At 44.1% G+C, this 14,789-nt stretch overlaps 1 protein-coding gene across 6 annotated transcripts; it reads right to left on the bottom strand.

The window, feature by feature from the left end:
* Window positions 1–965: 965 nt before the first annotated feature.
* LOC109426652 (uncharacterized protein DDB_G0292186) lies at window positions 966–14,439 on the bottom strand. 6 transcript variants are annotated; one of them, XM_062853587.1, is made up of 7 exons: window positions 14,243–14,439; window positions 5,102–5,730; window positions 3,915–5,029; window positions 2,653–3,471; window positions 2,407–2,589; window positions 1,976–2,292; window positions 966–1,909 (listed from the first exon to the last, which is right to left on the bottom strand). In XM_062853587.1, exons 2-7 carry the CDS (start codon window positions 5,721–5,723, stop codon window positions 1,309–1,311), a joined length of 3,657 nt encoding a protein of 1,218 aa, XP_062709571.1. In that variant the 5' UTR covers window positions 5,724–5,730; window positions 14,243–14,439; the 3' UTR covers window positions 966–1,308. The 6 variants fall into 6 exon arrangements, with proteins under 6 accessions (XP_062709571.1, XP_062709569.1, XP_029725629.2 ...); XM_062853585.1 differs by having other exon boundaries at window positions 3,915–5,730; XM_029869769.2 differs by lacking the exon at window positions 2,653–3,471.
* Between the last annotated feature and the right edge of the window lie 350 nt (window positions 14,440–14,789).

Raw genomic sequence — 14,789 nt, 5'->3', positions numbered from 1 at the left:
TCTGAATCTGACAGCAAAAAGTCCCGCACTATAGTTTCCGCTGTTACAGAAAGTTAAGCAAAAGCTAATAACGAGTGACTTCATTGCCTGGGCCGTCGAATGGGGAAGCCGTTTCACAAACCACAGTGGGCTAAGATCCTGCTAGAGGCCCTCTTCTTCTTCTTATTTCTGGCGAGCCGACACCGTTCGGCATCAGCTCTAGTTTAACGTCCGCCTATTTCTGGTACTAAGCCTAAACACGGACGGTCAGGGAGACATCCACACACACCTGACACCCTACATATCGAACCCATCAACACATGGGCCGGGACCTACGGCTTTACTTCCTATCCGAGGGAAGGCGTGATCAGATATTTTTGTCTCAGAAATACCGACGGCGTCGACTAGGATTGAACCTAGACCGTCTGGGGTGAGAGGCAACCACGCTTACCACTACACCACCGACGCCGCTCTAGAGGCCCTCTGGCTATGCTCCATGTTGATCTGACTAACGTCGGTACTAGAAGTGTCTTTAAGACGTTGTCCATAAACTACATGAATAGACTAAATTTTGGAAATCTCAGATTACCTCCCCCCCTCGTAGAATTTCGTCCATACTCAATTTTCGAAATTTGTATGGACCCCAGACTTTGGCGAGAGCACGTCCCTTCCTGCTCAGCGTCTACGTAGTTTATGGACAGGCCCTAACCGGAACGCAGTGGAGTCGATCATCAACATTACTTCCTGTAGTCCTGGCTCATCAAGTAGTTCGAACTGGAGGGTAGATGATGCCTACACTCACAGCCACCATCTGGCGATTCGGTACTGTTGTGACTACAATAACAGTGGGCGGAGGAAGGGACGACTAGGCCAAGGCCAAGCACTCGCAGATGGAAGACATCTAGAGGTATTCAGGGAGGCACTCTGCCGTGAGCGAAATATAATAGGTCTAAGCGTGAGATTCGGATAATAAAACGTCAAATATGTTTTTTATTACTTGAATAAATAAAATAATTTATTCGTCGCTTAGATTTCTAGTTTTACAAATCTACGGAAACTACATACAAAAAGTTGGGTCATTTAAGAAATGCTGTTACATAGCATCGTACACTTTAACTCCAGCAAACGTGGTTACAAGCCGTGACACCCGTCACAGCCGACGTTGCTGAAGGTTATTTTGTTTTGTATTTCTATCTACAGTCGTCTTTTTTATATCCTTTCGAGTATCACTGGTTAAGTTCTCGCTTGCTCTCATCTTACGCAATAAATATGAGTCGTCAATAAATACTACATCCCCTAGCACATTCCAAGTCTGACTTCTCGTTGGGTTTAGAATCGCCCACGAACCTGGTTGATCCAGTCCAGGTAGTGTGCAACCTTCACGTAGACTCCGGGCACGTTAGCCTTACCGCAGCCAATACCCCACGATACAATACCAACGACTTGCCAGCTTCCGTTGCGGTCGCACACCAATGGGCCACCTCCGTCACCCTTGCAGGCATCCTTACCCTCCTCACCACCGGCGCAAATGAAGCCCGGGTTCAGATTGTAGCTATATCCGAGGCGAGTCTGGCGGAGTTGATTCTGGCACTGGTGGTGGTTCACGATCGGGACGTCCACCTCCTTGAGGATGTTCTGGTACTTGCCGTAATCGCCGAAGGCATCCTTACCCCAGCCGGTAGTCCAGCAGCGCTGTCCGGAGAAATCGGTGAACTTGTCCGGCAGACAAGCCGGGGAGATATGTGGAGTTCCGGTGAAGTCCACCGGGCGGTCCATCTTCAGAATGGCCAGATCGTTGTCCAGGGTGCCAGCGTAGTACTCGGGGTGAACCTGCACGGAGATGACATCCCGTTCGATGTACGGATAGAACTCAACGTCATGGTTTACGTCCCATTCGCCGAGACGAACGCGGAGATCGAAGCCGTTGTAACTGAAATTAGTCGGAGGAAGGCGAAGTTAGATGGATCAACCAGAAGACAATGCATTTGAAACTTACGTTTTGACACAATGGGCCGCGGTGATGATGTACTGATTGTCGATCAAAGTACCTCCACAGACGTAAACCGATTCCTTGGGGTCCTTCTTCAGGATGGCAACCTGCCATGGGTATTCACCGAACTCGCTGTCACCGTCGACGTAGACCGGGTTCTTGATGCGACCGTTGATGCCTTGCGCGTTGCGGACGCCACATTTGCCCAGGTTGGCGTGGGTAGGTTGTTGTGGCGGGCGGTAAGCTGGACGACGGCAGCAAACGCTGCGGGCTGGACACTGCTGCTGCTGCTGTTGAGGACGAGCTCCGAAGTATGCTTGACGCTGTTGGTGAAAAGGTAGGTTGGTGTTTTTTGGTCGAGGCGCATTTTAGTAATTTAGGAAGGTTATGGATGTTGATGAGACCAGCACTGTTCGCGGTTAAAATTAGTCGCTTACCTTCTCTGCTGAAATAGATTTTTCCTGTACCTCTACCTGTTCACTAGGTACAGCCTGTGAATCAATTTCCTTGACGATGGGTTCCAAATGGTCCGGAGCCGGGACGTCGGTGGATCGACGACTACGTGGGAAGCTAACCGTGTTACTACCTTCGGAATGTCCTGGTGCTGGTGTTGGAATGTTCTGAGTAGGTGGAAGTCTTACGTTACTATCTTGATAGTTTTGATACTGTCTACCATAGTGTACTCTATTCTGATTGAGGGAGTCGGGTTGGTTCTGGGGATAAACCGATTGGTACTGGAAGTTACCGATCGGGGGTTGCTGCTGAGGGAAGGATACGTTGGCAGCCCTTCCGATGTCGCTGGGATTGTAGTCTAGCTCTACGTCGGAGGAGGAAGCTGCGTCACGGTAGAAGGGAGGTCTTGGTCCATAGAATGGGGGTTGTGAAGGACCACTTGGGATGAACGGAGGGCCGGGAGGTCGGTTTATGATAGGGCCAGGATAGGCTGGTCCTGGACCAGGACGAGGATATAGATGTCCTGGACCGTTATAGATAGGTCCGGGACCGTTGAAGACGGGTCCCGGGGGTTTTGTGAAAATAAGTTCTGGACCAGTTGGTCCAAAGGCTGGCGGTGAACCATGAACGAATGGTGGTCCATGGGGAGGGCGGTAGACAGGCGGTGGTGGAGGGTAACCATAGTGGTTGTGTACGTGATCGTGCTGATTGAAAACGTGCAAGATGTTTTGCTTTTTAGCAGACAACAAGTGGCCCACTTTATGAACAATATTTTCAGTGGGTGTCACGTGGAGGTTGACGAGTGGTTTCACGACCTTATCGCCGTACTCATCCTTCGTGACTTGGAAGGAAAACAGAGGATTAACGTTGACCAACCCAAGGTTAAGACCATTAGCACCAATGGAACCAAAGTAGGGATTCCCGGCGGGATTCGGCCCGTAAGGGTTCAACGGGTACGAAGGATACGGTAGACCAAAGGACACCCCAAAGGTAGGAACAACTTTCTTTCCACCTCCTCCTTCACCACCGTGGCCACCTCCCAACAAACGCTAAAACAATACAAGTAAACAAGGCAGTTTTTAGACAGTGCTTTGTGGTCGTAAGCGTGGGTCATCGTTGAACTGCTGAAGTGACTGAGGTGTGGGCCTGGTTGTTCTTCAACAGTTCAACGACGTGAGACTTAGTCCAGTTCGTTGGTTTTTTGTTGGTGAGCGAAGCCAAAGCTTATGGTCAGAATGTATTGTTTTAGTGTTTGTTTTAGAGGTTGTTGTTGTTCTTTAGGGTATTCTTGGTTTAGGTCTTGTGTCCAATTTGGTCAACTTTACAACGAAGATACGTACAAAGCAGTATGGTACAGGTAAAACATATTTCAGCTAATAGGTTATCATGAGATAGGTTAGGTGTGAACGTTAGCAGAGGCCAAAACGTGGATTAGGATTTTTGAAATTTTGGTTTGGAGTTAGTATAGTGAGAATAGAAATGTGGTACTTACTGGCTCGATGTTAGCCTTGTCATCACTCTTATCCGACTTCGCTGTAGCGGCAGCTTCACGCTTAGTAATCTTTTTGGCCGGTTCGGTAACGTTGGCAGATCGGGCCTGGGCGGTTATGTTCTTCGGAGCCTGAACGATGGTCATCACTCCCTTAGCGTCGGTGATTACAACCTGTTCGGTGTCGGCTTGGATGTCAGTCTTTAGATTACGGGGATCCAGAGGTAGGATCAAATCATCACGGCGGCCAACGATATCCTGTGCTGGGCATTGATCGTATGGGACACAGACACAATCTTCGTTGCGATTGCTGAATCCGTTTTGGCCGTTGTATTGAGCGTTCTGGCCGTTGTACTGTCCATTGTTGATCGAGTATTGATTTTGATTGAACTGGCCATTATTATTGTTATTGTTGTTACTGTACTGTCCATTGTACTGTTGGCTGTACTTGCTGTAATCACTGCTGTAGCTGTTCAACCCATTGGCAGGTCCTTTGACGTTCAGTTCTTTTTTGTATAGATTGGGGATGGATGAGTGGAATCCTCCCTGGCTCTGACTAGACTGGTAGTTACCGCTGCTCAATCCATTGTAGTTACTGTTGCTGCTACTACCACTTCCAGCGTTATCAACAGCGTACGATCCGTAGACGGTATTACTCGAGCTACCGAATGTGGCAGGTCCTTGGTTATAGTAATTGTTTGAGGCACCGCTTACAGGTTTGGATTGCGAAGCGTAGTTTCCGAACTGTCCGTAGTTGTTGCTGTTGCTAGATCCTTTCAGGTCTTGGTAATCGAAGTCCTTGCCACCAGCGGGACTGAATCCACCTAAGCTAGTGCTTCCAGAGTTTCCGTAAACACCAGACGAGTACAAGCTATTGCTGGACGAAGAACTACCACCGACAGCGGACCCAGTGATGATTTCTGGAGACAGTGGGATGGGATTGTTGACGACAATGGTTTTGTCACCTTTTCCGCCTTCGATGTGATGGTAGTGATGATGGATGTGCTGTTCAACTGGCGGAGTCTTCAATACGGTTGGACCATCGCCAATAATGACACCTGGTGGTTTGTTGGGGTTTTCGAATTCGTATGGGATGTCACTGCCTTCGTAGATTGGACCTAGAGGTTTTGGAGGGTAGGATGAAAAGGAATTGGATTGACTGGAATAAAGACCGTTGAAGGAGGAACTACCTTGGAAGGAGTTGGGACCACCGTAGGACGATTGAGAGGAAAATCCAACTTTTTGCTGAGGACGGTTAGGTGGTGGGAGGGGCATGGGTTGAGGTGGTCCATAAGGGCCTTGGTGAGGTTTTTGTGGAGGAGGTTTTTGAATGTATTGTGGGCCTTGCTGAGGTGGGCCAGGTGGTCCACGGACAGGGATTGTAGCGATTGGACGACCAACAGGTTTCAGGGCCACGGGTTGGGCGTAGATAAGGTTCTGTGGGTTAAGGTATGGACGTCGACCATCGACAAGTTCGCCGTCGCACTGCATAAGTCCGAGGGCGCATAGCTTTTCCTTGATGATGTTGCGAGCTTCAGCGTCATCGGAATTTTGGATGGCTTGCATGATGGTGGGGTCGGTGTAGATTTCATCGAAGCCTTCCAAACTTCGACCTTGGCGTCCGCTGTCCAGGATGTAGTTGATGATGTCGTCATCAGCAACTTCTGTTACGTTTTGGCTACCATCTTGTCGTTTCTCACGGATCAGGTCATCCATAAAGGTCTCACCGTTGTTCAGCCAGTTCCATTCGTCGGCATTGGTGGCCGTCACGGCCATCAGCACCACCAGTGCGGCGGTGGTTATGAGATTCATATTGATTCTGTGAAAGAAAAAGTGCGGGAAAATCGATCGATCAGTTCTTTGTGCTCCAAAGTTCAACGAACGCCCCAGTCCAGTTCAAACTCGGCTCACAGTGACCCAGTTATGGACAAATGTACACATTCACATACTTGTTTGTGTACCCCAATTTCGAGGTCCGATTACCTAACTCAAGCCCCAGTGCGCCTGTTTCGGCAGCAGCACGGCGTCCATTTCAGCCCCCCATTGAAGGCACCACGCGGTCACTCGCATCTTCGCTTGGAACCAAAACAGACGCCAAGAAAACGGCGAATGACCGACTCACACAAATGAGATAATGACCGCCTCGGCACGGTCTCTTTTGAATTGCACCGTCCCACAGTGGTCCAGATTTGGAAATACCTGGGAAAAAGTACCATATCATAGTAGGCCAATAGTTTCGGCCCCAATGGTGGTTTGGAACGTGGTTTTGGTCGGACTTCAATTTATTCCAGATTTTCTAAAAACTGGACCTCTGTGCGTCCTAGCGCGGAGAGCAAGCGTTGAATTATTTCCACTATGTTGGTCACCCTTCCCCAACAACCCCCCCTTTGGTGCATCTAGTTGTTAGCCGCATGGCACATCACACTGCGCGCAAAAACCAGTTCTGCGCAATCTACAAACTGACAGACGAATCAGGAAGAGCAGCTAGGTAGGTACTAAAGTGCCAACCGTTAGCCCAACTCTCCATCTTTCACTTTTACTTTCGGTTCGGTTGGTGCAAAAGAGCGGAAACTTTTTTGCCCTGCGCACATGTGACGGCAAAACAATGGCGATTGTTTCACACAGATCAATCAGGCCTCATTAATGTATTTATGCATCTTTCTGCACGTAGCTCTGAAGAGCAGAATGAGAAGTCCACGAGGCGTGACAAACTCTAATCATAGTGTGCCATGGCAGTCGTTAGGGTGGTGGTCAACGCGGTTCCTTTGTTTGTCACCAATGGCGGGCGACGTCACTCTTCGCAAGCAGCGACACCTTGTGGGCCGCGGTGGGCGCCATTTATTGGGGTCGCCCGCAAACGGCGATATTGCATCACACCGCGTCGCAGCGCGGCGTGAAAAGAAATGAGAGGAAAAAAGTGTAAACAAACGTTACGCTGGCAGATTTTTATTTTTGTTTGTGCGCGGACCCGCGCGGCGAATGCGGTGTGTGAAGTGGACTGGCTGGCGGCGATCGGGTGAACAGAGCGCAATGACCTTCAAAATCGCCGCTTTTGGGCTCGCTCGATCAGCGCGTAGGAAGATGCGTCACCGTTCACGTTTGCGGTGAACTCGTTTGCATCGCAGCAATACCGTTGCTTTAGGGAAGGTCTTTGGCTGCTAAATGGGGTCGCTCGCTAATGAAACCGAGGGTGATTTCGTTCGGTTTTTTGTTTGATTCTGCAAAAAAGGTTGTCGGCCTTGTGGGTGGAGTTACGTACAGTCGTCAACAAGTCTGAGATCAGCTCGCTAAGAAGGTTGCTGTAAGCAGTTTAGCCTGGTTCAAGTGGGTTATGTAATGTTTAACTGGTAAATATGGCCAATGCAAATTGATTTTTTTATGCGAATATTAAGGTAAAGTCCCCACCTTACTTTACCTTAATATTCGTAATACCTTAATACCTTAATAAGATGCCATTTTTCAAACTTTAATCGTTTTTAAATCCTCATTTGTTAGGCATTCAAATAGTAACTAAACAACATTTGCTTGTAACTTCAGCACAAATATTCACGTAGCTTGTACATTTTCATCGCTTTTTTGCGATTTTAAAAGTTGATTCGTAAAACGGAAGTGGTTCAAAAAGGCCATCTGCCGTGGAGTAATCACTAATTTTTGGGAAATTTTGATTTTTTGCACTTTTTGATTCGTTTATTGAACGTTTGTAGTTTATTTTTGCTTTCACCCCTATTTATTTATTTAAAATTTCTGTTTTTTTTTAACGAAAATAATCACGTTTTCATGTGTCGTTTATATTTCAGTCGTTTCTTCTGGGATTTCCTCTAGAATTTCCATTTGTAGATTTCTCTCAGAATTTTGTTCTACAGAAATTTTATATGAGGTTTTCATTCAGGAATTCCATCTGTCCATTACTCCACAAATGCCACCTTGTACTCTATCAGAAATTATTGTTGGGGATTCTTTTTCAAGATTCGTTCTGGTTTCTTAGTGGATTCTGGTCTAATGATTTTTCCAGGATATCGATCAGAATCTCTATTAGCGGTCCCTATAAGAGATAAGTTTCAGGAATATAATCTAGACAATTCTTCAGGAACTCCAAAATAATTCTTTTAAAGAACTTCTAGAGGAATCCTTGGAAGAATCATAGCTAGACATTCAAGGGGATTTCCGCAATGAACTTCCGAATTATTTCTAGGAAGAACTTCTGCAATTTATGCTACGGAAACGGCTAATCAGTCTTGAGGAAATCAAACGATACTATTTGATTTTACCCAACGTTCCGACCTTTTTTTTGATCTTCTTCAGGGGTTAATTGCTATTATCGTTTTTCGTCAAATTAACCCTTGAAGAAGACCAAAAAAGAGGTCGAAACGTTGGGTAAAATCAAATAGTATTGTTTGATTTCCGCGAGACTGTTTAGCCGTTTCCGTAGCATAACTATTTCATTCAGTCGAACCCTCCCAATCCGAACTTCTGCAAGTTTCCCAAGGAAGTCCTGAAAGATTTTCAGAAGGAATATCTACGCTTTAGTGCCTAAGGACAATAATGTGTGTAAGACTTACGCAAATTTTAAATCAGCTCGTGCACTCACATAAGCACAATTTCACAAAAATGTGAGCGTACCAGCAGGTTCAACAAATGCTAGTATCTCTAGTTCTCAGCCAGGAATCAATTTGGTGCTGTACAAACGTTTTTCCAACTATTTTAAAGCAGCCTTCATTTGAACAAAAGCTGAGCACAAAAGCTATAATCATTTATTCAGCCACAAAACATCAAATTTAGGTGATTTTATTCAGTTTCTGGCTGACGTGAAGTTCATTGAAAGGCTGATTTAAGGCTTAAAATGCGCTTAATCAGCAATTACTCAAATATGTTTATTGTGCAAAAAAAAAACACTTCCGTAACATTATATCAACCATTTGCGGCTTTTTATTTTCAGAAGAGATGTTTAGGAATGTTATTTTCAGAAGAGATTAATCTACAGAAAACTGAGAATTGAACTCGGACCTCCTGATTTACAGTCACTCACCTTAGTACCTACTCCAATTACAATTGTAAACGTATCTTCGAACACGAAAGCATTACTTGTTGTGTCTGAATTATCAAGAACATGAGTTGAACCTAGAGTTGAACTAAACTTGTATTGAGGCTGAAGAAGCAATGTAAACTCTACAAAAAACTTCCCAGGTAACAATTTGATGCTGTACAAACGTTTCTGCAACTATTTTAAATGAGCCTTCATTTGAACAAAAGTTAAGCACAAGAGGTACTATCCTATATTCAGCTTGTAAACATCTAATTTTGGCGATTTTATTCAGCCTTTGGCTGATTTGAGGTTCTTTGAAAGGCTGGTTCAAGGCTTAATATGCACTTTATCAGTTATCAATTATCAATTGTGTAAAAAAGAAATAAAAACACTTTCGTGAGCCTATTTTTATCAATTGCAGCGTTTATTTCCAGAACAGATGTTTTGGAATGTAAACAAAATTTCTGTGAGAAAACTGGGAATTGATCTTGGACCTCCTGACAAGCCTCCTGATATATAGTCACTCACTATAGCACCAACACCACACACAAAAGTATACGTATCCTCGAAAACAAAAGCATTACTTATTGTATCAGAATAGTCAAGAACAATTGAATGCTTGGGTCAGTTGTCAAAAAATATATGATTTAAGGCTGAACAACAGATGATTAGTTTTGCGTGTTGGTGTATGCTTTAAAGTTGGTTACACAGATAAAGAATATTTTATTCAACTTGATATTCAGCCATCTATGTATTGTTGATTAAAGAGGTTGAACAAACCATACTTCGGACCAATATTCAGCAGTCATTGTGTTCAGCCACTGACACCATTAACCAGCTACTGTTCAGCTAAGACTCTCAATGTTTAGCATTCATTGTTACTTGGGTTGTTTGGGTCAGCAGTCAAAAATTATTTGATTAAAGGTTGAAAAAGGAGATGATAAATCTACATGTTGGTTTATGTTTTAAAGCAGGTTACAAAGATGAGTAATATTCTATACAATTTTATATTCAACCATCTATGTATTGTTGATTAAAGAGGTTGAACAAGCCATACTTCAGACCAATATTCAGCTGTCACTGAATTCTGCCTCTGACACCATTGACCAGCCAATGGTCAGCTATTACTCCCATTGTTCAGCATTCCTTGTTAAATTGTGAAGAAATTCCATAGACGACTTTCACCAAGTATTCAAGAACGAAATTCCAGGAGGAGATCCCGCACGAATACAAAAAAGAACTCCTGCAGGATTCTCAGAAAGAACTGCTGCTAAAATTCTAGAATAAGTTTTGGAGAAATTCCAGGAAGAATTTCTGGAGAACCTCAGAAGGAACTCCTAGAGCAATGGGATTTTTCAGAGGGATTTTATCAAACAATCTTTGAAGAATTTCAGAAGAAAATTCTAAAGAAAACCTCGGAGAGAAATGAATTCCAACTCCTGGTGAATCTCCTGCGATACTTCTCGTAGAAACTTCAGAAGGAGTTTGAAAAATGACATCTGTGTCAATCGCAAAAGGAACTCCAGAAGAAATCCATGGAGAAATCCCAGCAGAAACTCTTTCTTCGAATACTTCCCATTTAGTTTCAAGAGATAACCAAGCGTAATGGTACAAGACAACCAAGAGGAATCCCACAAACAGAAGGAATCCCTTGGGAAAACTTAAAAAATAGTTCTGCAGGAGTTCCAAGCGCTTACATAGAAAAATCCTTGGGATTTCTTAAAGATATCCCAGAAGACATTTTTAAAAGAATTCATGAAGAAATAACTGGAGGAATCCCAAAAGATATTCATAGAGGAATTCCTTTCGTATGGAAGGAAACATATACTACCTTTTAAAGTTACTGAAAATCGTAGTCCGCATTGACAAAAAACGGAACATTGGATCCCCTATTTGGGCAGGGGGGCCTATTTTGTCCAATGAATCAAGTCAGTTGGTTGAAAATTGACGTAGTTATAGCAGCAAGTGTACAAACAGGCCCCCTGCCCAAATGATTCGAGATTCAGATGAATGTAGATGACTTCAACGTTGAGAAAAAAGTAATTCTACAAAAGCTTGAGGTTAAGCTTGATTGACCGCCCGTAGATGCTACTCCAGTATCGCCAGACCAGCTACGCTCAAACAAGGAACCAATGAGATTATCTGCTGTTATCTGTTATCGCCTGCCACGTCAGGTTGCAGGTCAATGTGGGGAAGGGGAATGAAGTGATGTTTGCAATCGTTTGAATCCACATCAGACCGAATATACCTCTGCGTTTGCAAAAACTCATGCGGATGACGGAGTGTTGGTGGGATATGGTTGGCAGAGGGTTCACACACTGTTGCGTGAATGCCAGATGTAAGGTGATAGATTAGTGTGATTATTCCTATGAAGCTTAAGCGACACAGTTCGCTTAATTGCATAACATGTAGGCGTTATCTGATAGATTGACACTGTGCTGTAAAAGTAGAAAGCAAGGGAAACGGTTTTGCAACCGTTTTTGGTTCTAGCGATGGCTATGAACTGAACATATACATAACTTGTATATACAGAGAGGAGAGTATAAAGAAAGTGGGTAGTAAGGAAAGGGATGGGCCAGGGATTGAACCCAGAACCTTCTGCACATGAATCAGAAGCGGTAGCAACTAGGCCACCAAGCCCGTCTCGTTGAGAAAAAGTAATTCTACAAAAGAAAGCAAAAGTGACGGTTGGTTTATCACTGTGCATGTTAGGTTAGGCGCAACAGGTTTCACTAATCAATACGAGCTGTTTTTGCTGTTGTTGTTGTGAGCTACGAGGAATTTGCCCTCAGTTTCCCTATGCAGTACCGATTATACTTTGATTGCTAGAGCACAAGTTGTTCTATTCAAGTGATTTCAACTATGTACAAAGTGACGAACCTGTCCATCAAGTTCGTAGAGATGTGCCTTATATGCAAAAATAGGACCTGTAACCACCATGAAATGTATTCGGAAAGGGAGCGCATATTAATTCCCAGGTAACCACTAAGCATTTGAATAAGCCGTGTATCAGCCCGTATTATGCATTTAAACTGCTTGCTGCCCTACATAAGCAGTTCGAATGCATAACTGCCTTGAGTTAGCATAAGCTGTGCTGCTCAAATGCTTTTGGCTGTTAATTAGCATTTCAACGGCTTGAAGTGTATTCACTTGGGAGCAATCAGAATGCTTTTCAACTGCTCTTTAAATGCTAGGAGCAAAAAGGTTGGGAGATATGTTACGCATTTGGCAACACATATTGTCTCTCTCTTACAGAGTCTATTCTTCTGTTTACAAATTTGTGCATCTTATTTGTTTCTTCATTTTCCCATACTCATCCAAAAGCACCAAAGAAAACATTACTGCTACTGGATTGGATTGGGAATTTGTCCATCAAAAAATCACCAATTATTTATCATTTCGTCGGAAAATGTGTGCCGAATAGGTGGATGCTTTGGTGGATCAGAGGATTGTTTGAAAGAGGGAAGAAAGAATCATGTTCCACAGATATTTAAAAGAAGAGATCGTGATGCTCTACCACAATGGAACATCTCAATGAAAACAAGTTTTGGATGTTGAATCTGAAGCTGTTATCGAATCACTCTTTATATTGGCGATTAAATCAACGCACGCCACCAGAACAGCTTTAGCATCGTGGATCAGGAGCAACAGAATCAGAAGCAGATATGATTCATCAATCTCCGGATCGTAAGTTTAAACCTACATCACTACAAAAATCAGCAAAAAAGTACCACCTGGAGTACCAGCTGGAATATGGAAGGACGATGAAGCGGGGAAGCAGGCTGAGAGAACGAGAAGCAGATGTCAATCTATTTTTGTTTTTTTTTTACTCGACGAGGCGTTACGCTTCTTTGACATTTCGTCACGACGTTCCTGAAGGGATAGCACTAAGACAGCCCGTTATTTTGCAAAACCTGCTGTGAGGTAGCACTTTAGGCGCATATACGGCTAATTAGCATTAAACGCCTTGTCGCACTGGCTACTATAATGCTGAAGGAATGCTATTTTAAATGCTTACTGGTTACTTGGGTTATGTCAGCTGTAAGGAGAGATGAGGGGTTCAAAGTTGCAACAATGACTTTTTGTGACGTCAGAAATACCGCTTCTCAAATGACAGTTATCTGAGAGAATTGCTTTCCGCTCTTGACAGTCAATGTTTTCTATGGAAATATAAGGAAGTTCACTTCTCAGAAAAGTGAATATTTCATATCTCTGCAAAGAGTGAACTTTCTCGTATGAATCTGAGCAGATCATTTTCAGAATTCATAAACTTACATAAACGTAAAACGAGATTACTCGCATTGTGCGTTATCAAAGTTCAAAGTGCGTTGCTCTCATACTCTCAAGTAATTTTTTGCTGAAATTTTTGTAAAAATATAGTTAAATAATTTCTTGGGTGTAAAATTTTCAGAAAGCTTAGGACACAAACTCTGAGATACCGACAATCTAAACCAGCTCTAATTTGATATCAACCGACATAAAGTGTTGGTAATGAGGTCAACGGAAATTATGAGCTGGTTCCATCATAAGTTAAATTTATTTTGTTCTCCAGTGTTGCATCGGAAACATTTATAAATTAATACTTTGTAACTCTTCCTTTCACCTTCAGTTACTGCAATGCCCTTTTCATAAGGTAAAGCCATATCGTAAAATTCGCGTTGCTCAATCTCAACAACAACAACCCGAACAAAGCACCTGTTCCTCCGCAATGGGTACCACCCACACAAGAAGCCAAACCTTCAAACAAGACGAATCACCAAACAAGCGAAAACATAACTATCCCATTTCCGTCTCTGAGTTTTCTTCAAACAATAGCACCATAAAGCCTCGGCGGTGGCGGTGCTCGAAATTTATTCCGACTGTGTAAATCGTGAGAGTTTTCCCTTGATGGGATGCAGCCGCCCTTCCCAAAACCAAGCCACGTTGTCGATCTTGTCTGGGGATCATGATATAACACACCACTCTTGAAGTCACCACCCATCCAACACATTCAACCGAACTAGATTGGCTGCGGGTACTCTTCTGGTGGGACCCGATGTGGGAGGACGACAAAACTGTCTCGCCGTGCAAATAAGCCACCTAGTTATGCAACCGGCGATGCGATCATCGAGAGCGCGATGTCCTAGATTCGTGAATGTGCGCACTTTGTCACTGCACTGTGCACCGCTCGCCATCTACGTCGCCGGTGAGTAATCCTTGTCCCACTCTCACTACAACAAGCTTAATGAAAAAGTCACATTCACCCACACAGTTCATCACAGTTATCTGGCCATGCCAGTTCAGAGTCCTTACAACACATCACACTAACCTTTGCAAACGAAACACCCAATTTTCGTCGTTTAACAATCGTTACGTAAAAACAACTGCCACCAGCACACCAGTCTTCACAGCTTTCGTTGATCTTCTCACACTCAAAAGTCCACAATTCTTCGTTCTGATTCGATGTAGAGTGTTGCTCGATGCACACCCAGCTCAATACTGCTGTTCAATTTCGCCCAACTGACTATTTTATAGAATTGCTCCGCCTCTACCAAGATCTACTCCGCGGCTCTAGAGCACCTACCTAGCACCAACAACCGGAGCTCGGAAAAACGCACTCGCTCTGCAGATCGTCCCTGGCTGGCTGACTGGCTGGGTAGCCCCCCAGGAGTAGACGAATTTTAACCGCGAAGTCATGCCATCGCGTTGAGCGGGCGGGCGGGCGTGCGAGGCGCCCGAATGCAGAGAGACACCGAGAGCGAGACTTGCATGCATGCGATCAATGTGCTGTGCTGGTTAGGGGCTTGCAAACTGTTTGAAGTACAGAGCACAAAAATTCAGTAGATATTCAACTAACACTTATTTTATGGTATTGC

The sequence above is a fragment of the Aedes albopictus genome, chromosome 2 (assembly GCF_035046485.1).
Source record: "Aedes albopictus strain Foshan chromosome 2, AalbF5, whole genome shotgun sequence".
Lineage (NCBI taxonomy): Eukaryota > Metazoa > Arthropoda > Insecta > Diptera > Culicidae > Aedes > Aedes albopictus.
The sequence above is the reverse complement of the archived record's forward strand: the minus strand, read 5'-3'. Positions and strand labels throughout refer to the sequence as shown.